The sequence below is a fragment of the Emys orbicularis genome, chromosome 15, assembly GCF_028017835.1.
Source record: "Emys orbicularis isolate rEmyOrb1 chromosome 15, rEmyOrb1.hap1, whole genome shotgun sequence".
Taxonomy (NCBI): Eukaryota; Metazoa; Chordata; order Testudines; family Emydidae; genus Emys; species Emys orbicularis.
The window spans coordinates 8,015,900-8,038,301 of record NC_088697.1 but is presented as its reverse complement, the minus strand read 5'-3'; the positions used below and the strand labels follow the sequence as shown (position 1 = coordinate 8,038,301).

At 52.1% G+C, this 22,402-nt stretch overlaps 1 protein-coding gene and 6 non-coding genes across 7 annotated transcripts in view; 1 reads left to right on the top strand and 6 right to left on the bottom strand.

Moving 5' to 3' along the window:
• LOC135889538 (zinc finger protein 883-like) overlaps nt 1-22,402 on the bottom strand; it is a 124,700-nt gene that overhangs the window by 87,536 nt on the left and 14,762 nt on the right. The window contains exon 3 of the mRNA XM_065417400.1: nt 18,006-18,721. Within this exon, the coding sequence (XP_065273472.1) occupies nt 18,006-18,721 (716 nt within the window). The remainder of the gene's footprint in view (nt 1-18,005; nt 18,722-22,402) is intronic.
• On the bottom strand, nt 3,916-3,987 carry TRNAQ-UUG (transfer RNA glutamine (anticodon UUG)). Its single transcript has one exon. It is a non-coding gene; the product is annotated as a tRNA-Gln (tRNA).
• TRNAF-GAA (transfer RNA phenylalanine (anticodon GAA)) lies at nt 5,600-5,672 on the bottom strand. The gene has a single exon. It is a non-coding gene; the product is annotated as a tRNA-Phe (tRNA).
• Nucleotides 6,363-6,435, bottom strand: TRNAK-UUU (transfer RNA lysine (anticodon UUU)). The gene has a single exon. It is a non-coding gene; the product is annotated as a tRNA-Lys (tRNA).
• On the bottom strand, nt 8,891-8,962 carry TRNAQ-CUG (transfer RNA glutamine (anticodon CUG)). The gene has a single exon. It is a non-coding gene; the product is annotated as a tRNA-Gln (tRNA).
• TRNAN-GUU (transfer RNA asparagine (anticodon GUU)) lies at nt 12,354-12,427 on the top strand. Its single transcript has one exon. It is a non-coding gene; the product is annotated as a tRNA-Asn (tRNA).
• On the bottom strand, nt 12,677-12,758 carry TRNAS-UGA (transfer RNA serine (anticodon UGA)). Its single transcript has one exon. It is a non-coding gene; the product is annotated as a tRNA-Ser (tRNA).

Genomic DNA, 22,402 nt, shown 5'->3' with positions numbered 1-22,402 from the left:
GTTCTTGCTTTCTTTTGCTTACATTTTTTCTCTCCCTTTATTTCTTTCTCTGCCTTTCACATTCTTTTCGCTCTCTCTCTCGCTAGTTATTTTTTTCACTGCCTCTTTTTCCTCGCTCCCTTCCGAGCCAAGCGGGTTCTCCTCGCACACAGATTTTGGCAGGTTTCCCTCCCGATCATCGAGTGGATTAAGCACGCCTTCAGTGGGGGTTTGCCATGCCAGGGACAGGGAGCAGGCTGGCCGGTGTCTTTGTGGCTGTCTGCTGGCCATGCATAGGCATGGTCCTCCCCTCCTCTTGCCCTGTGCTCAGTGCTCTGTGGCCTTTAAGCCTTCCCTTGGAGCTGTCAGCACCAGCCGCCTCTGCTCTAGGTGCCCAGAGGAGGAAAGGTGTGCTGGGCTCCAGCCTGGGACTCTTCTTCCCTCCTGCCAATCCCTGACTATGAATCCTGGCCCTGGCACTCCTTCCTTTAAATGCCATGTGGGCAAGAGGAAAAGCGTGGTAGAAAGTGCAAAGGCCAAACTTGTGGGCATCACATGAAGCAGCGAGAATCCCAACCATCAGGTCAAACCACAGAACTGCAGGCATCAGTAGCCAGTTCTAGACCCCAACCCATTGCAGCCATCCCGACCAAAGGCCTGGCTCCAGTGGGTGGGAGTCACCCAACAGGATGGGAAAGGACTTGCTCTTGCACAGCTGGAGACAGGAAAATGAAGCACTTTGAGCTCCAGAGATTTACCACAAGGTCCCACTGAGATCTGAACTCAGATTGCAGGATTCAGAGTCCTGAGTACTGACCGTTACACCATGGGACCAGCTTGTGGTGCTTTTTCTAGACATCGGTGACCCTCACGGAGCTGGCTTGTGTAAGGGACTGTTGGCCCCTTACTAAATCTTAGTGGGGTTTTTGGTTGGCTAGTTCCCAGTCCCAATAGAGGGGGGAGGGTCAATGGGAAATCAGGACCCTGAGACTGACAGTCCCCAGGGGCAATGGAGAGAGACCAAAGCTCCAAGTTAGCTGGACTGACAGGCCAGGCAGTCTGATGAGGGAGTCACCAGGCCAGGGGGTCCCATCCTCCATGTGAGCTGGAACTGCCTGGGCCAGAGTGGGGCCGAGCTAAGGAGAGAGCAGGAGCCCGAGAAGAGCCGGGGAGCAGAGCTGCGCCAGCCAGAGAGACCCAGAGCAGATCCGGGCTGGGAGCCGAGCCGCAGCAGCATGAGCCGTAGAAGCCGTCCAGGGAGCAGATCCGTGCTGGGAGAAGAGCTGCAGCAAGCGGAGCCAGAGAGGCCAGAGGCGCCCAGGGAGATGGAGGCAGAGCCGCAGCAGCACTGGGGCTGGAGGTGGGAGCAGTGAGCGGCTTGGGAGAGCGAGGGGGACCCTGGGCAGAAGGCCCAGCACAAGGAGATGCTGCCAGTCAAGAGGCCTTGCAGGCCAGACTTTCGGGGGGAGGGATCGTATCCCCTACATGGGGCTGACGCTGGGAAGAAGGGTCCTGCCACCTAGAGCCTGAGAGCACATGGCCACCGCCAGAGCAAGTGTCCGGCCCGCGGCGTCCCTGCAGCACAGCCAGGGCCTGGGACATGTGAGGGAGAGACCGTGACCTGCCCTGACATTCCAGAGACGCTGGTTGTGATCTCCCTGCGCCACAGAATGGGGTGACGGGTTTTCCTTTAACCTTCCCATCTTTCCTTCTGTTTTACATTGATTGCTGGGTAATAACTGGTATTTGCTTGAAGCACATGCAATGCTGAGTGGGTCAGGGAACGTCCAGAGCGGAGAAAGAACCCCAGAGTGCGGGCACCATAGCCCCTGTTCAAGTGATCACAACAAGGTTGGGGGTCAAGCCCCCCAAGATTCCTGGGCCCAGCCTTGTCGGGGTTACAAGGTCTCTGCCACACAGGAGAGTAGAAAGAGAGTCCTCGAGGTCAGGCAGGCCTCTGGGTAAGGGAGTGGGGACTCAGATCCTTTCACTAGCCAATTCCACCAGGGTCATGTACCAGCCAGAGGAGTTCCCCACAATAGTAGGACCAGAACCCCCCCTTTACACTTGCACTCTGTACTCATTGCTTCTCTGCATCTGCTCCCTCTCTCTCTCCCCCACCCATCTCTGCTGCTCTCCCTCTGGGCTTTCTCAGCACCTGGCCCCACAGCACTTCCTGGCAGCCAGAGACGGCGGATTCTACACCTGTTCCTGTGGCTTTGGCCTCTCTCCTGATTCCTGAGGAAAGGAACCTTTCCAGGCAATTGCCACGGCTTCTGGGAATCCGTGTGTGGCTGGTGGACAGCACCAAAAAGCATTTGGTTCCTGGTACACAAGGCAACTTAAAATCTAAGCACCCAGGCAGGGGCTTGAACCCTAAACCCTCAGATTAAGAGTCTAATGCTCTACCAACTGAGCTAGTTAGGCTTACTGCAAGGCCTTTCCCCTTTCACGACAAGAGCGAGTGAGCAGGTAGGGACAAGAGAGGCAAAAAAAGTCCCTGAAACCCCTCCTCTTTTTCTGCACAGCCACTGCCTATCAGCAGGATTCCTCCTCCTCCTCCTTCCTGTGCCTCAGGGTCACTAAATCTCTGCACCTAGACAGCCGGCCCGTCCGCTGCATCCCAATCCCCCATGCCTGAGCCTCCCTGACAAAGTCCTGCACCTGGCTCCAGAGAATTAAATCTCACATCTCACTGGGAACTCTACTGCTTGTGCCCAGAGAGTCTCGGCCCCCCCTCAGTAGATGACCTTAGAAACATAGTGTCCGCCTTTTCTAAACAAGTGCTTGGAAAGGCTTTTCTCATGTGGCCTAATGGATAAGGCATCTGACTTTAAATCAAGCATTTGAGGGCTCAAGTCCCTTCGTGGTTGTGTTTGTGCAGTTTTACCTTTGTGCTGAAAGTCCTGCTCCCTTCAGCACTGGAACCTCTTCTTGACCACTCAGGGCAATGTTCTGGCTTCAGCTACAGCCCCGGGAAGGAGTCGGGGGTTGGGCATCACAAAGGCTGGGGCATGAGCCCCACGTGCTTCCAGTCTAGCCTTTGCCATTCCTGACTTGCCAAAGAAAATGGGCGGCTGCCCGGGCTAGCGTGTAGAGCAGTTTCCTCTTCCAAATGTGCGCCTGTCCCTGTGCTTGAGGGGGCTTCCTAAATAGCACCATTGGAGCCTGGGTGTTTCTCTGCTTCTCGCCAGCTGGGGAAAAGCCTCTTGGGGTAAAATCTCCTGCCCCACTGCCAAAGTGAGCATCGTGAGTGGGAACGGTCAGAGGCCCCACCAGGGGAGCTGGCCCTGCTTTCCTACCAGCTTCTGATGTTGGCCACAGAGCATCAGCAGCCGCCCGCATGCTAGTCTGCAGGTGGCTTTCAGTGGGGGTTTGGCATGGCAGGGAGCAGGCTGGCCGGGTGTCTTGTTGCCTGTCTGCTGGCCAGACATAGGCATGGTCCTCCCCTCCTCTTGCCACTCCCTCGATTGCTCTGTGGCTTTTAAGCTTCCCTTGGAGCTGTCAGCACCAGCTGCCTCTGCTCTAGGTGCCCAGAGGAGGAAAGGTGTGCTGGGCTCCAGCCTGGGACTCTTCCTCCCTCCTGACTAGCTCTGACTATTAAGCCTGGCCCCGGCACTGCTTCCTTTAAATGCCATGTGGGCAAGAGGAAGAGGGTGGCAGCTGCAGGTACAGGGACCAAAGTTGTGGACATCAGGTGAAGCAGCGAGAAAAACAACCATATGGTCAATCCACAGGAATCTCTAGCCAGACTGTTAAGTTCTAGGACCCCAACCTATAGTGACCATTCCATTGAACCAGCTGCACCAAAGACCTATCTCCAGTGAGCATCAGTCACCCAGCAGGAGGGAAAAAACTCACTCTACTTTACCCAGAGACAGAGTAGCCAAGCACATTGAGCTCCAAGGCTTTGTAGCAAACCAACATATCTCCAGAAGGTCCCACTGAGATTTGAATTCAGATTCCAGGATTCAAAGTCCTGAGTGCTGACCATTACACCATGGGACCTGCTACGATTTTTGTTTCTAGACCCCTGTGACTCTCGGCTTGCTGGTTTGCACTCTGCACTTATTGCTTCCCACTAGCGGCTTCCTCTCGCAGGACTCTCTCTCCTGCTCCATCGACTGTGGTCCTGCCCTGAGTCCCAGCATCCCCCTGCTTTGTCTCTGTTCTCTGCAGGCTGCAAAAATGTCAGGGGAGGCCGCCCCTCCCTTCACTCAGTGGTCCCGCTCAAATCAGCCAGCTGCAGGCTCATTTCCTGGAACTCGGACAGCTGTCGCTTGATCCAGTCGTAAAGTCACACTCTGTCTGGCTCCCCTGCCTGGATGCTCTTCTGGAAATCCCACAGGCAATGCTGCAGGACTTGGCACTGTTGGTTTCTTTAATGTTGTGGTGTTTGCCCGACCGCCGGGTGACAAAGCCGCCAACTCCTCCCTCCCAACTCCCACCAATCCCCCAGGTTGCCATAGAACCCGCTGATACTTTCCCGTTCTGCCAACAACGCCAGGCCTCGCCACCCTGCCCCTTTATCTTGCAAGCTCTGGATGTTCAGCTTCCAATATCCTCTGCCATGGGTCAGGGAATTGCCCACATTGAGCACACGGTGAGAGCTGCGTGATCCGAACAGTCCATTGGCACCACCCTGCACTGGGCTGTTGACGTGCTCTCCTTCACGTAAATCCGGTCAATGCGACTCCTGGCCTGTCCCCGCAGAAATGTGTACCCCATCTGCCGCTGGTGTGTGCTCGGGTCACAGGACTAGGAGGCTACCGCCCGCCCTCCACTGGTTCCACTACGGAGAAACACATCCTCTAAGCTGATCTCGCTACAGACCTGCGCCAGGTAGTGCTCATTGTAAAAACGTTTCCTCTGATGGTTGGGAAAACGGGACCAGTGGTCCTCAGACCAGCTGACACAATTAAAATCCCCCCCAATACCAAACACTGTGCGGTCCAGAGGAAGGGAGCCAGTTCCGTCCATTGATCTTTCCTTTCATGCCTTAACTGGGGACCATAAACACTAATATAGTGGTAACCAGTGCCACGGAGCACAAAGTCCACCAGTAATTAGGTCCCTAGTCAGAGCTCCACCACCTCTGTACTCGCATCGCGAATGTGAAGAACAAGAGTCCAACCCCATCGTTCTTCCCTGGCCTGGAGGACGAGAAAGACAGATTCTTCCTCCAATCACCCTCTGCCCATCGAGCTACCCTAAAGTCATTAATGTGCATTTCCTGAACGCCCACCATGTCCAAGTCCAGCTGCTCCAAGGCACTGAACATCAAGTGCCTCCTCCTGGGCCCCCAAATCCCTGCCACGTTCCACGTGGCCACTTTTACAGATGCCCCTTCCCCCCTTCCCCAGTACTGCCCTCGCTCACCTGTGCAGAGGAGCTTTCGTCTCCAGTCCCTGCCCCCTCTGGCACCATCTCTTCCCACCAGATTGGGTTGACCAATAAGTCATATTGGAAAGACAGCTCCCGTCTCTCATTGTTAAAGGTCAGGTGGGCCAACTAGGGGCAGAAGTTATCTGGCTTGGGAGCACGGACTCATGTCAGCTAAAGGCGCTGCTACTGCTCCCAGAAAACAAGCCACCCCTGCACAAAGAGGGAGGAAAGGGCCTGCCACAGCCCAGGATTGAACCAGGGACCTTCAGATTTTCAGTCTAACACTCTCCCGACTGAGCTACTTTAGCAGCTGCATGGCATTTTGTTGGCCTGCTGCTTCTCCATCCGGGATGTTTTGGCAGCTGTGGCACACAAAAAGGACGTCATTGGGAGTGGCCCATGAAGACAAGACTCGCTTTTGCCTGCCTTGCTCAGCTTGACTTGCTTCCTGGGGAGAGGTGGCCTCTCGCAGACCTCTCACGCTCCTCCAGGTCCCGGCCAGCAGCCCCGACACCTGCACCCCTCTCCAACTGGGGGGCCTGAGCCCCGTCCTCCTCACCGCTCCCTCAAAGGAAAGCCAAATGCTGGGTGAGCACCTAACGCTGACGGGGCAATTCTTTCCAGCTCTCCGCAGAGCCCACATCGCTCTGCTGGAGGAGGGAGCCCTCAATACGAAGCAAAAGCTCCAAACATTCCTCACACCCTGTCTCAGACAGGCCAGCCAGATCAGCACAGCCACGGGAAGGCAGAAACAGAGGCAAGGAGACAGAGCTCCCACCTCCACCACAGGAGAATTCAGCCATCTGGGAGGAACATGCTATGTGCCCAGAGGCCTTTATTCCTCCCGCCTGCGAGGACAGAGGGGGTGTCAGGAAGTTGCCCCTTCAATCTCACACAGAAAAGGCCCGTTTTAGGAAAGGCAAAATCCTGAGGAGACAAAGTAACATCCAGGAGGACTCCAAAGAGAGAGATTTTGAAGATCTTTGGGAATTGTTTGTCACCTGACCAGGGACTTGAACCCTGGACCCTCAGATTAAAAGTCTGATGCTCTGCCAACTGAGCTAGCCAGGCTCACAACAAAAAAGAGCAAGTTTGTGCAGAGGAGAAACTAGTGAAGAAAAAGAGCATAGGAAACAAAAGAGGAAACCTGCTAGTCTCTCTCTCTCTCTTCCCAGCCCCAGTCCTGGCCTGCGCCTCCCTCTAACGCCCTGCGGCATTTTGCCAGCACCATGCCCCAGTCAACTCCACCCTCCCCAAACTCTAGAGGGCCCAGCTCCGCAACCTGGCTGCTCTTACAGCCTCCTCTCCAGCCCTGACTAATAGAGGGGAGGATTGAGTCTCCCTTCCTCAGGCCCACCCTTCAGCATTCCTGGGTAAAGACCAACATGGCCAGCATGACTTTGGGCCAGTAGGTCAACCAAGAGGGCTGCCTCCTAGGCCTGGCCACAGCCCAGCTGCAGGACTCAGAGTAAACCCAGCTCCCATCCCTCCCTATAGGGCTCCAGGCAAGGCCGGCCTGCTGGAGCCGACGTCCCCTCTGGCACGCAAGTCACAACAGCTAGCAGGCAAAAGACCGGCTCCCGCGTCATTTGAAAGAGCAAGACAAAGCCTTGAAACTCCACCTGTGCTTAGGTATGAAGCAACGGGTCCCAAAGTCCCATTGAGATCTGAGCTCAGCTTGCAGTATTCAGCGATCTGACAGCTGACCTTTACGCCACGGGACCCGATGGTGTCACATTCTCTAGACACCTTCAGCTGGCAGGTTTTTACTCTGCACCCACAGCTTCTCTCTCTCTCTGCTGCTCTCTCCCTCCCAGTGCCTGCCCCCACCGCGCTTCCTGCCAACCAGAGACTGCGCTTTCTGGGCCTGCTGCTACAGATGTGGGCTTCTATCCTGCTTTCTAAGGACTCAGCAGGAGAAAGGAACCTTTCCCGGAAACGGCCACGGCTTCTGGGAAACCCTGTGTGGCTCTGGACACCACCAGAAAATGTATGTCTCCTGGCACACAAGGCCGCTTAAACGCTGAGCCTCTAGACAGGGGCTTGAACCCTGGACCCTCAGATTAAGAGCTTGATGCTTTACCAACTGAGCTAGCCAGAATTGCTAATAGGATCTACCCCTTTCAACACAAGAGTGAGCAGCCAGACAAAAGAGAGGCAAAAAAACTCCCAGCAACCCCTCCTCTTTTTCTGCAAGGCCACTGGCCTATCAGCAGGATTCCTCCTCCTCCTCCTCAGCACCACTAAATCTCTGCACCTAGACAGCCCGTCCGTCCGCTGCACCCCAATCCCCCATGCCTAAGCCTCCCTGCCAAAGTCCTGCACCTGGCTTCAGAGAATTAAATCTCACATCTCACTGGGAACTCGACTTCCTGTGCCCAGAGAGTCTCGGCCCCCTCAGTAGATGACCCGAGAAACACAGTGTCCGCCTTTTCCAAAGAAGGGCTTAGACCCCCTCATCATGTGGCCTAAAGGATAAAGCATCTCCCTGTGGATCAGATGATTCAGGATTTGAGTCCCCTTGTGGTTGTGCTTACTTTGGTTGAAAGTCCTGCTTTATTTAGGGCTGGAACCTCTTCTTGGCCACTCAGGCCAATGCTCGGGCTTCAGCTAGAGCCCCAGGAAGGAGTCGGGGGTTGGGCATCACAAAGGCTGGGGCATGAGCCCCACGTGCTTCCAGTCTAGCATTTGCCATTCCTAATTTGCCAAAGAAAATGGGCGGCTGCCCGGGCTAGCGTGTAGAGCAGTTTCCCTCTTCCAAATGTGCGCCTGTCCCTGTGCTTGAGGGGGCTTGCTAAATAGCGCCTTGGGAGCCTGGGTGTTTCTCTGCTTCTTGCCAGCTGGGGAAAAGCCTCTTGGGGAAAAATCTCCTGCCCCACTGCCAAAGTGAGCACCTTGAGTGGGAACGGACATTGGCGCCACCGGGGGGGGGGGGGGGGGACAGGGACGGACTGGCCCTGCTTTCCTACCGTCTTCTGATGTTGGCCACAGAGCGACAGCAGCTGCCCCACATGCTGGGTGGCTGGTGGCCTTCAGTGGGGGTTCGGCATGCCAGGGAGCAGGGAGCAGCCTGGCTGGGTGTCTTTGTGGCTGTCTGCTGGCCACGCATAAGCATGGTCCTCCCCTCCTCTTCCTCCACCCTCCATTGCTCTGTGGCCTTTAAGCCTTCCCTTGGAGCTGTCAGCACCAGCCGCCTCTGCTCTAGGTGCCCAGAGGAGGAAAGGTGTGCTGGGCTCCAGCCTGGGACTCTTCCCCCTCCTGACTATGAAGCCTGGCCCTGGCACTCCTTCCTTCAAGGGCCAGAGGAAAAGCACAGCAGCAAGTGCCAGGGCCAAACTTGTGGGCATCAGGTGAAGCAGTGAGAATCCCAACCAGTCAGTCAAGCCACAGGCATCAGTGGCCAGTTCTAGAGCCCCAGCCCATTGCAACCAAAGGGTATGAGTCACCTGACAAGATGGGAAAGACTCATTTTTGTACAACTAGAGACAGGGAAGATGAGCACTGTGAGCTCCCAGGTTTTACCACAAGGTCCCACTGAGATTTGAACTCAGATTGCAGGATTCAGAGTCCTGAGTGCTGACCATTACACCATAGGACCTGCTTATATGGCCTTCTCTGGACATTGGTGACCCTTACAGGGCTGGCTTGTGTAAGGGACTGTTGGTCCCTTACTAAAACTTAGTGGGGTTTTTTGGTTGGCTAGTTCCCACTCCCAATAGAAGGGGGAAGGGTCAATGGGAAATCAGGACCCTGAGACTGACAGTCCCCAGGGGCAATGGGGAACGGCCAAAGCAACAAGTTAGCCGGACTGACAGGCCAGGCCAGGCAGTCTAATGAGGGAGTCACCAGGCCAGGGGGTCCCATCCTCCATGTGAGCGGGAACTGCCAGGGCCAGAGTAGGGCTGAGCTAAGCAGAGAGCAGGAGCCCAAGAAGAGCCGGGGAGCAGAGCTGCACAGGTGTATTGCCAGAACCTACTACCTGTAGGACTTTGCTACCTTTAGCAGTTACTGATACCGGAGGTTGTTCTTATTTGCTGACTTGTCCTAATTTGCTAAAACTTGGCAGTGGTGGGGGATGGAAGCATAAAGTCTTCGGCCTCCAAACGACCCTGCCTGGTGCACATCTGTATCTATTACCTCTTAATACAGGGTTGTAAAACATAGAGTGAGGGCATTTAAACATCATTTATTTTTCAGCTTCATTTACTGTGCTAACAATGGAGCATCCTGACACCGATACTTCTGCCCATGTGACCTGTGGGTTGGATTCATTTTAGTGGGACGCAGGACATGTGGCGGATCATTTAAACTCTTAATTTCCTTAGAGTTTCCCTTCAATATACTTCTGCTGGTGCGATTTCTGACCACTGCACGTCTATTGTATTTATTACAATAGCACAAGGAAGTAAGTCACACAAGTGACACAGTCTAGGGGCTTGGCTACACTTGCAAGTTAAAGCACATTAAAGCAGCCCTAGGCGCCCGAACTCCTCAGGTGTGCACACTGCAAAGGCACATGGAGCGCCTGGACTCTGCAGCTGGAGCGCTCCGGGTAATCCACCTCCACGAGACGCATAAAGCTCGCTGCGCCCCGCTGAAACGCCCGGGCGTCAGTGTGGACGACGTGTTGCATTACTGCGCTGTGATTGGCCTCTGGAGACGTCCCATAATCCCCTGAAGTCAAGTGCCCACTCTGGTCATTGTTTTGAACTCGGTTGCAGGCATGCGGATATCCCCTTTCAAAGCTCCGTTTCTGACAGCCGGCTGCTTATCTACTCCGGGACAAAGCAACCATCAGTGTGGAATGCTGCTGTTGTGAGTGTGTGTGAGACAGGGGGGTCTGCTGCTGTCTGAACACACAAGACAGCGTGCTGACACACTCTCAGCCCCCCAAACACACTGTCTCTCCCCCCACATACACACAACACACTCCCTGTCACACTCCACCCCCGCCCCCCATTTGAAAAGCACGTTGCAGCCACTTGCACACTGGGATAGCTACCACAATGCACTGCTCTCTGTGGCATTGCAAGAGCTGCTAACATGGCCACTCCAGTGCGCTTGCAGCTGACAGTGTGAACACACGGCAGCGTTTTCCCTGCTGCGCTCGTCGGAGGCTGGTTTAACTCCCAGCGCTCTACATCTGCAAGTGTAGCCAAGCTCTAAATTTGCCAGACCAACCTAACTAAGTAACTGCCCTCCACCATCATTTGCAGTGAGTAGGGGCACATTGAAGTACACACCACACTTGCTGGCTCAGCCTTGTGCATGCTGGGGTGGCCACCTCCCCGTTGATGAGACCTTGTACCACCATCTTCGTGGAGCTCCAGTCTGCCATCCCTGTCTGTGTTGTCTTCTCTAGCAGTTGACTGGAAGGTGCGCATTGGCCCCATGCCATGGAGCTGTATTGTCTCAAAGGGTGAAAGCAGGAAGAATGGTGCCCTCATAGCCCACCCAATGTTCCATAACATCATTAAGGAAAATATTTCTCAATGAACTCTCACTAAAAGATCAGAAACGGCCAGTGTCTGCATCTGTCTACGAGCATTGGTATTTTCTTTAAATATGCCAGATCAACCTAACTAACAACTAACACATTTGAACCTCTTCTTTTCACACCGTTGCTCATTCTCAAGGTCTGCTTTGTCTCCAGACAGATCCATTCTCTTTCAGAACGGCTTTGCTCTTTCTGTCTGTTTCACTCATTGACGTGTCCGAAAAAACAATGCCCTTCACTCTATTCACAGACAAACACTAGTATGAACTGTTTGCTACTGATAGGTTTAGAAAACATTTGTCAAGTGGAAGATGCTGTTCCTGGGGGATTGTTTCCAAGATCCAGTAATTTATACAAAAAGAGAGGAGTTTTTCACCCCAGATGGGACTTGACCCCACAATCTCTGGCTTAGGAAGCCAATGCCTTATTCATTAGGCCACTGGGGCCCTGGTTCAATTGATAGAGGGATGCAAATTCCCTCTCATAATTGCACGTCTCACATTTGCTTGGAAGCCAAATACCCCCCTTTAATCGCCTTACAGAAATGTCTGCATCCCCTGGCAGTGAGGCAACTGGGCAGGTCGCTGACAGAGCTGAGCACCACCTTTCTGCCAGCCATCTTTAGAGAAGAACCCCACCCTAGAGTCACCCCTCCCTCCGTCAGCACCTCCATGTCTGTGGCTCTGAGTGGCAGTAGGACGATTAGGGAGCAAATCAGGGGCTGGAAGGGGAGTAAGGTCAGCCTGTAAGGAGTAACCAGGTGGGGCATATCCAGGGTGGGGCTCTGGGCTGCTGGTCGGTTGTTGGGATCCGAGCTCTAGATCAAAGCTGCACAGTGACCTGACACCCAGTTTTATACCTCGTGAGGGAAGCGCAGCCATGCTGCCCAAGCCTGAGTTACGTCCGCAGCCTGGCCCGCCCTGGCTGACAGAGCCCAGAGCCACGCGAGTCAATGGCAGGTCGAGTTGGGAGCCTCGGCTCTTTCCCCTGACAGCCACACAGAGCTGCCTAGCATCCCGAGAGCCTCCCTGGTGTTCTCCCGCAGCAGCCGCCTGCCGGTGTGGGTGGGAAAAGGGGACGAGGAAGCACTGCAGCCTCAGGTCGGGACAGGAGGCCCTCACCATGCCCAGGCCTGCCTCTTGCCTTCAGCCCAGGCAGCCAGAGGTGCCGGGGAGCTCCCTGGCAGGCCACCGCCTCAGCCACCTCTTGCCTCATGGCCTAGGCTCTTGGCGCTCTGCTGGTCGCCGCCTGGCTTGACGACCCAGAGCAAAGAGAAACAAGCACGTACCTGGAAGAGAATTGCTGTAATCCAGTGATTTCTGGGTTATGGGCCCAGCACACTGCCGCTGCGCTACTCTGCTGGTTCTTCATGCACTGCACCCAGCACCCAGTCTCCAGCATCCGGACTAGCTCCTTGTGAGCGCTCGCGCTGGCAGGCAGATGTGCAGGCTGCTAGGCAGCAGCCTTGGTAACAGCAGACTTGTATCCGTGTGTCTCTGTGGTGCAATGGGTCAGCGTGTTCGGCTGTTAACCGAAAGGATGGTGGTTTGAGCCCACCCAGGGATGGTGGTAAACTTGTGATATTGCCTTTTAGGGGTGGCAGGTTTGTAGAAATTTTGGTGAGGCCCAGAGCCTGCCCTCAACTCCGCCCCCACCTGACTAAACTCCACCTTCACCTGCTTAAGTCTCTGGGAGGGAGTTTGGGTGGGGTGAATCTGGGTTAGGGGATTGGGCATCCCAGGCATCTCTACAGAGGGTCCCAGAGGGTTGTAGAGAGGTATTGCCCGGGTTACAGACGGGCTAAAACACAGGTCTTACTGGGAGCAGGATTCAAACCTGCACAGGGGAACCCTATTGGATTTCAACTCCAACGCCTTAACCACTCAGCCATCACAGCTGTGATCACCCTAATGCCCCAGTGCCAGAGAAACTGGTAAATAATCACAATGCCCAGGCTTGAACCCATCTGAAATCCAGAATTCACACAGCAAACCTGGCTCCCAAAGCACAGGGGGGATTTGGGGTTTGTTCTCTTTGCTTAGCCACGTGCAGTCGCACAGAGAGCGCTTTGAAACGTCTCCCCTCCCACAGAGCGGGAATGGGAAATGATTCTTAACTTGAAGCTTGATGTGAATGAGGACATCTGGACCCCAGGGCCAGGGACTGACCTTTGCTAGAGAAACCAGTGACACACGGAGCCAGGCTAAGGAAAATGTTTCCTGGAGTCAATAACTGGAATAGCAGCAGGATTGTGCTGCAAAATGTCTCCCAAGAGGAGTTAGCACAATGGTGGTTCGGTAGCAGAAGTCACAGACACAGCGGGGGAGGTCTACCTTTGGTTTCTGGCCAGCAGAGGGATGAGTTTTATTGTCTCCAAATTTCAGTGGAAACATTGAGACCCAAACTATGTGGGGTGGGGGTTTCTTTAGTTCTCATTTGGTTTGGTTTGTTTTTCTCATTTGAAATGTCCTTGATAATTTGTCTGGGAAAACTGTTTGGACAAGGCCAAGGAAGAGTTAGAATAATTACAAATCTCCATGGGAGTGAGGGGGTCTCTCAGCGCGGGGGAGGGGTGGAGATTTTCATGGAGGGGAGTTGAGGAGATAAATGAGGCTTTTGCTCCAGCAGAGGGAGAGGTTTGGCAGGTTCATTTTTACCAAGTGACCCCCCCAACACACACACACACGTTGCTCCCCTGCTGCTGCTGCCCCAGCTCAAACCCCACTGTCACCCCCAGCATGTGACCTACAGCTTCCCGCTGACAAAGCCCTTATCTATCAGAGACAAACTCCCCTAGTCTGCCCCTTCTCCCAGCTGAGCCCTCCCCCCACAGAGCCCAGGACAACCCCGACCTAGCCATGCCGGGGGTTCGGGCTTAATCCTCAAGGTCGAGCACAAAACCTTCAGCCAGGCACGTTTCGCTCCCTTCCCGCCTCCGGCCAAGGGAGAAACGGACGAGACACGCCGGCTTGAAGACGCCTCCCTCCCACTTCCCTGTTGGCTGCATACAGCTCTTGGCCTGCCTCATCAGGGAAGTGCGGCCATGCTGCCCAAGCCTGAGTCACGTCCGCAGCCTGGCCTGCCCCGGCTGACAGAGCGCAGAGCCACGCAAGTCAATGCCAGGTCGAGTCTGGGCCACGTAACCCGCCCTCCTGGGGCTCCGGGGCTGGGGGAGCTGGGGCTGTGCTGCCCATTCTGGGGTTGAGAGGGAGGCTGGGGGCGCGATGGGGCTGGGGCACTAGCCTGGGGCGGGGTCAGCCGCTGTGGGCGGGGGCTCTGGGCTCCAGCTAGGTTTGCGGAAGGGGCGGGGCCTCGGGTGGAAGGGGTGGGGCAGCGCGTTAGTCTTCCCCAGCTGGCGGTTCGCGCCCCACCCATGGTGTTGCAATGAAAGAGGCTGCCCAGTCTGCACGTGTAGCGCGTTCCCCCACCCCACTACGTGGCCGCGCAGAGGCTGCAGGAGACAGGCAGGTGGCAGCAGGGGAAGTGGAGGCACAGGAGCTCTCAGCAGCAGGGTGAAGGACAATGCCGTGGAGCGGCAGCGACGCAGAGTGAACAGGGCAAACCGAGAGCCCGTTGAGGGAGTGGCGGCAGCAGAAGCTGAGGTATCGCTCGATGCCTTCCCCTTCCTCCCCCACCCCTGGGGCTTTGCTGCCTTTTCCCCAGGCAGAAGGGTGCCATCTGCCTAGCGAGTGAGGGTCGGTTTGGGTGACCCCTCACTCAGGGCAGGCTAAGTGCAGATCTCTGCCCTTTACTCAGCCAAGAAGGATTTTTTGCACTAACATCCCAAGTGTGCAAGTCCGTCCCCGCAGAGCAGCCCCACGCTCCGCGCTCCCTGAGCCCAGGGGCGAAGGGATCTTCTGCAGCTGGATCCCGCCCGGCTGGTGCCTTTGTAACCCGGGGGCTGAAGTCGATGCGAGAAAGGGAAGTGAGCGAGCTCGGAGCTCTCTGGCGCCACCTGCTGGGAGCAGAGGGAATAGACTGAGCGACATCCTGGCTAATTTAAATGTCACCTTGTTCTCTGCCCGCAGGCCTCCTGGAGAGCTGGGGAGTGGCCTGAGCGCCGCAGCACCTTATTTGCATATTAAAAGCGGGAGTTTGGGGCCATTTGGGTAAAATGTGAGTAAGTGATCTGGGTTATGTGAGTAAGATCTAATGCATCTGAGGAAGTTGGCTGATGTGATTGTGGAGCCATTGGCCATTATCTTTGAAAACTCATGACGATCAGGGGAGGTGATTGGAAAAAGGCAAATATAATGCCCATCTTTTAAAAAGGGGAGAAGGAGAACCCAGGGAATTACAGACCGGTCAGCCTCACCTCAGTCCCTGGAAAAATCATGGAGCAGGTCCTCAAGGAAACCATTTTGAAGCACTTGGAGGAGAGGAAGGTGATCAGGAACAGTCAACATGGATTCACCAAGGGCAAGTCATGAGTTAACTGGTTCTGTGGATATGGGGAAAGTAGTGGATGTGATATATCTTGAGTTTAGCAAAGCTTCTGATATGGTCTCCCACAGTATTCTTATCAGCAAGCTAAAGAAATATGGATTGGATGAATGGATTATAAGGTGGAAAGAAAGCTGGCTAGATTGTCAGGCTCAACGGGTAGTGATTGACGGCTCAATGTCTAGTTGGCAGCCAGTATTAAGCGGAGTGCCCAAGGGGTCACTCCTGGGGCCAGTTTTGTTCAACATATTTATTAATGATCTGGATGATGGGATAGATTGCACCCTCAGCAAGTTTGTGAATGACACTAAGCTGGGTGAGAGGCAGATACGCTGGAGGGTAGGCATAGGGTCCAGAGTGACCTAGACAATTTAGTGGATTGGGCCAAAAGAAATCTGATGAGGTTCAACAAGGACAAGTGCAGAGTCCTGCACTTAGGATGGAAGAATCCCATGCACCGCTACCGGATGGGGATAGACTGGCTAAGCAGGAGTTCTTCAGAAAAGGACCTGGGGATTACAGTGGATGAGAAGCTGGATATGAGTCAGCAGTGTGCCCTTGTTGCCAAGAAGGCTAACGGCATATTGGGCTGCATTAGTAGAAGCATTGCCAGCAGATCGAGGGAAGTGATTATTCCCCTCTATTCGGCACTGGTGAAGCCACATCTGGAGTATTGCATCCAGTTTTGGGCCCCCCACTACAGAAAGGATGTGGAGAAATTGGAGAGAGTCCAGCAGAGGGCAACAAAAATGATTAGGGGGCTGGAGCACATGACTGATGAGAAGAGGCTGAAGGAACTGGGCTTGTTTAGTGTGCAGAAGAGAAGAGTGAGGGGTGATTTGATAGCAGCCCTCAACTGCCTGAAGGGGGATTCCAGAGAGGATGGAGCTCAGCTGTTCTCGGTGGTGGCAGATGACAGAACAACAGGCAATGGTCTCAAGTTGCAGTGGGGGAGGTCTAGGTTGGATATTAGGAAACACTATTTCACTAGGAGTGTGGTGAAGCACTGGAATGGGTTCCCTAGGAAGCTGGTGGAATCTCCATCCTTAGAGGTTTTTAAGGCCCGGCTTGACAAAGCCCTGGCTGGGATGATTTAGTTGGTGTAGGTCCTGCTTTGAACAGAGGGTTGGACTAGATGACCTGCTGAGGTCTCTTCCAACCCCAATCTTCTATGATTCTCTCTGTGCTTCATGAAACTTTGGATCCAAATGGTAAAAGGCAGTTGTGCCCAATTTAATCATGGCATCCTTTAGGAGTGTGATCAATGCCACTTAACTAGGGAGCAGTGTTCTAAAAATAGTTTACCTGGGCCACAGGTCACCATAGCTTCCATCTCTGGGGTGAAAATCAACCACTAGTACCTGCAATTTCTACCTGAGTACTTGTCAAATCTTTGACCTTACTTGGAGTAATTTTACATTTCTCTGGCGTAGAATTCTTCACCAACCACACAACATATCAGTAGCGATAGTGAGGTATAACTCCCCCAAATATGCCCTTTTATTTCTTTAATCTAGTGGCACAGATTTTAATTAGGGACTAAATTCAGGTGTGGCTTAGAATCCCTGTAAGACACCAAATGTCAGGTATCTATTAAAAATAGGTATCTTTTTGCAGCTATAATCACATTCAACACAGATTTCATTTTCTACACATTTCCAGCATCTCCCAGGGGTGAGATGAAGAGAAATGTCACTTCCATTTTTCCCATCTCTACCTAGATAGGGATTGCATTTCCCAAATAATAGGCAACATGCAGCTGATTAGGAAGGAGATATCTTCAGGAGCGACCTCCTGCAAGGCCTGGGCCACAACTGCTTTGGGAGCCCAATGTATGGGTATTTTGCTTAGTTACAAGTCATTTACTAGGGAATCCTCTTGCCAGCCCTTTAGAAAAAATATTGACCTAACCAGTTGAACAACAGGGGGATTGGGATGGTGATGGGGAATAAGGGAATCCCTCTGACGTACTCTATCTTCTTCTGTTGTTACAAAGGGTAATGACAATTTTTCCTAGCCCTGCCCTGTTCCTGCTCTTGTTATAGTTCAATATATTTGAAGTGAGGAAAATGGTAGTAAAAATATCTGCTCTCCAGCACAACTTGAAGCAACATCAGAGCAACTGGGAATGAAACAATTTCTTCCCCAAGAGGGAACTTGATGACTAACAATTGCTTTGAAATGGGGGAACAGTATAACCGTGATGCTCAGGGTTTGTTTAGACTAGGAAAAGTGATGGAGTTTAGGTCAGGTCAAGGGGAAAGCTAATGCCAACCACTGCTCCTGGGCTGCATCTGCACTACAACTATAATTGTCTTTTTACACCAAGATCACTAACTTGAGCAGCCAACGCCATGTACAGTCCTGGTGGATGTAAGGCTCAGGTAGTTTTTGCCTCAGTGTAGCTTGTTGGGATCAAACCTCTCTCCCCCACCTGGAGCCGATTAACATTCCTGGCTGAGGGACACACACTCCTACGACTCAAAAGGAAAGGAGTTGATAGAAAAGATCACAGGACTGACCCCAAAGAAGGGTGAACGGCAAAAGGCAGAAGCAGGCAACTGATCTGGTGGAGCTGAGAGACCACGGTGAAGATGATGCAAAAATCACTATGTGGGAATTAGCAAATGTGATTAAAAAAAAAAAAAAAAAAAATCTTTGGCCAGCCCTAGTCAAGGGATTTATTACAGTTCTCTCTCACGTGAATTTTCTGATGTCTAATAAGGCTTGAGCTATCACTGAAGCTTTTCCCGCACTCAGAGCATGTATGGGGTTTCTCTCCTGTGTGGATTCTCCTATGTTTGATAAGGTGTGAGCTCTGATTGAAGCTTTTCCCACACTCAGAGCATGTGTAGGGCTTCTCTCCTGTGTGGATTCTACAATGTCTGATAAGGTGTGAGCGCTCATAGAAGCTTTTCCCGCATTCGGAGCATGTGTAGGGCTTCTCACCTGTGTGGATTCTCTGATGTCTGATAAGGTCTGAGCTCTGATTGAAGCTTTTCCCACACTCAGAACACGTGTAGGGCATCTCTCCTGTGTGGATTCTACAATGTGTGATAAGGTGTGAGCGCTCATAGAAGCTTTTCCCGCATTCGGAGCACGTGTAGGGCGTCTCTCCTATGTGGATTCTCTCATGTCTGATAAGATTTGAGCGCCTATTGAAGCTTTTCCCACACTCAGAGCACGTGTAGCGTGTCTCTTCCAAGTTGATTCTGTCACGTGTTATAAGGTCTGAGAGGCTACTGAAGTTTTCCTCTGGCCTCCCTTGAGTCTCACAGACTTTTGCTTTTTCTTGGAGTGCACAACTCCTGGAAACATTTGCTTTGGATCTTCCTGATAACGTTCCATGTGGTTCTACTTGCTCAGCATCTTCCTGCTGGGGTTTCTCCTCCTCATTCTCACTCACCATCCCATCACCTGATGGGAGACAGAGAGAATCCAGACATAGGTCACTCCCTGCGTCAGAAAGAAAGGAAATCTCAGAGAGAGGAATGGAAAAAAGGATGAACAAACCAAAATATGTGCAGGAGCGATCAAACCTATCAGGAGCTGATTTTCCCCAAACCATTCCCCAGAGGAGAGAGGAGGGGATCAGCTTTGGTCCACATCTCACCAGAACACTCAGGGAAAGTGAGATCAGGGAGGGACCTGCTGCCAGTTGTCAGTCAGAATAGGAGGGAAGCCATGAGTGACATCTGCCATAATGATTCCACATCTGCAGAGAACAATCCTGAACTTGGAGAGCTCACAGGGTCTTTGTAGGGCATCCCAAATGTTTCCTGTATTCCTAAACAGTTTTTGAGTTGGTTTAACCAATTCCTCACCTGTGCAGGCAGCTCTCAGGAGCAGTTCTTTCTCAGAGCCTTTGAGGGCAGGGACCCACGGCTCTTCCCCTCGTTCCAGCTGTGAGATCACATCAGGTTTGGAAACTGGAAACCCTACTCCAGGCAATGAAAACAAGGGAGGTCAGTGGAATTTGTGGGATATTTGTCACAAAGAATATGCCATGGTTTTAATCCCAGCTCATTTTTAAGCAGTAACATCCCAAGGCCAGCTTCCTTGGCTCAAAGTGGCAGGAGAGTTATTATTATGAATCATATTTATTAACTTAGTGCCTAAGGACCAACTAACAGTGGGTCCCCATTGTGCTAGGCAAAGTACAACAGAGAATAGTAGATGGCCCGTGCCCTGAATAATTTACAGTCTAAATAGACAAGACAGACACAAAATGGGGGAAGGGGTAGAACCCACTGTTAGAATGGAGATTTTCAGGCTTGCCTGTAAAGCCTATACTTTAAGAACTTAGGTGTATTTTTATCACTTAGCTAGTTACAAGGGTATAAAAACAAAGAACCAAAATCACAGTCTGCCTGTGTCTGGGCCTTCTCTCACTAGGATAGTCTGAGGCCTTGTTCTAAGGCTAAGGCCTTTGGCTAAGCAGCAGGGGCAGCCATAAGCTGGGAAGCAAACGGTCACGTCCTCACCTCCCAAACCAATCACACTGAAATAAGGTGGTATTGGGCTGTTAGGAAGACGATCCTGTCCCAATAGTGCCCATCACCTCCAGATAAAGAAACAGATCTTAAGATGGTTAAAGAAAACTTAGTTAGTTAGCATCCTGTCTGGCAAGAAATCACTTATCAATGATTGTGGTTGTGAAACCCTCATTTGTATTTTGTTTTATCTTTATGGCCACCACTTTTATATTGTTCATCAGTCTGGTTCTCTAATTGTTTCTGTCTGCTGTATAATTAATTTTGCTAGATGCAAGTTAATTAGGGGAGTGGGATATAATTGGTTAGAGAATTATGTTACAACATGTTAGAATTGGTTAGTTAAATTTCAGTACAATGATTGGTTAGGGTATAGCTGAGAATATTACTATATAAACAGGGTCAAACAGGAGGGGGAAGGGAAATTGGAATCATGTTTGTTAAGGTGGGGGGGAACGGGAACAGGGAACGGGGATGCAGGTAAGGCTCAGCAGCATCAGAGCTGGGAAGGGGGACACGGGGTTAAACACTGCGGCATCAGAGCTGGGAAGGGAACACTGGGGAACAGACTATATCAGTGTATCGAGATAAGCCCGACTGGTGTGAAGGGCTTCAGAATATCCTTGCTTGGAAACTAACCCCAATAAACATCGCATTGTCTGCGCTTCAGACTTCTGGTGTTTTGCTGCTTGCTGTCTGCGTGACAAGAACCAGGGAAGTAGGAGAGTGAAGGGAAAGCCCTCTAACAAAACTGGCATGACCTGATAACCAAGAGGTAAGCCTTTAAGGAAGGTTTTAATACACTTTGGAACTGATCAGGGATTTCCACGAGGACTGATGAGGTTGCAATGGTAAATACACATTTAGATCCTTTTCTTGTTTTATATCTTTTCCCCATAAGGCTTAACCTCTGGCACACTGTCATGGATCCACAGGATCTGTGCAATGCCCTGGCTTTTAAACAGTCCTTGGGAAGTGCCCCTTGAGTGCACTAGACCCCCAAGGGGTCCCACTCTTCCACAAGGATAGGTCATGTAACTTCAACACCTGAGACTGAGCCTCTGGCTTCAACACTCCTATTTCAACCTGTGAGCTCTGCCAACAGGTCCAGCTGAACGACACTCCTGTTTAGAGACTGTTCCTCAGTCAATGAACAGAGCAAGTTTGTGCTGTGACACTGGGCAGACTTTTAAAACATAGCAGGGTTTATTAGTCAACTGAAACACAGCATTGGAAAGTCCTTAGATTAGGACAGGGAAGCAAAGAGGACAATATAGTCCATATTGGCCAATGTCCTTGAGCCCTGCTGCTGTAGAAAACGCTTTGGTTTCCTTTCACTGTGACTGTCCATTTGTCTTCACTCCGGTAGAGCTCCCTGCGTCTGCAACCCAGTTCTTCCTGCTCCCAAAAACATAGTGAGTTCATGTATGCTTCACTCAGCCAAGCGGAGATCCTCCCATGGACAGGTGACAATTATTCCCTTGTCTCTGTCGGGTATTCCATTGATGTAGGTTGGTCCCAGTCAGTCCTTAATGACCCATTCATATCACCCCATGACAGCTATGTGACAAAACACCTCATCTCTCCTGCTCTTTATAATCATAGCAATACCAATCACAGAGGGAAACTGAGGTGCATATTGGCATCATATAAGTATCACCAAAATTCCCACCTCTATCACACACACACTGCTCACAGCCCTTGGAGAGAAAGCAAAGCACAGGAACTGGACGTTAGTCCAGTGAACACAGTGGAGGACAAGCTGCAATCGTCAAACCCTAGTCAAAAAGGAGAGACATGTGGATCCCTACCCATAGAGAGGGGCTGGCTAGAGGCCTTATACCTGAGAGGGCATTGCTTGAGCAGACCATGGAGGCAGGTCAAAGGCTTAGCTACCCAGATCTGTGACATTGCAAATGCACATTTTGGGGAATTAGGAAATCTAGTGACTCAGGTGTAATGGGAGGGAGAATTAAACTTCTCCAGTGTGTGGAGAAGGCTGGGGAATTAAACACTACAATTCAGGAGCAACAGCCTCTAATTCTTCCAGAAAAGGAGAATGTAAGAAACAAGAACTGGGCCACACAACCTCAGGAGGGACAGGCTCGAAGATCAAAGGAGCCTGGAGGGAAGACAGCTTGTGGCTGCTGCGGATGGGGAGAGGGGGGACAAGACTCTCTCCAAACTCTCACTCCTGTTGACCCCGACCTGATTTTATGATCTATGACCTAGTCACATGTCTTGTGGGCAATTTTATACTCGCTAGAGGTAAAATGTCATTATCAGAGTATTGCTTATTAGCTTGGAACATGCATGGAGGGGCAAGGAGGTGAACATAAATAAATGGGTTATTAAGGGCAGGTACTACACTACAGCTGGGATCAAAGCTCTGAGATCGATCCAGTGGTTGATGTAGCGGGTCTAGTAAAGACCCACCATATCGACTGCAGATCACTCTCCAGTCAACCCTCGTACTCTACCCCTGATGAGAAGAGTAAGGTAAGTAGACCCTGCGGTAACTCGACCTAAGGTACATCAACTCCAGCTACATTACTCATGTATCTGGAGTTGTGTAGTGTAGGTCGACTTACTGCGGTAGTGTAGA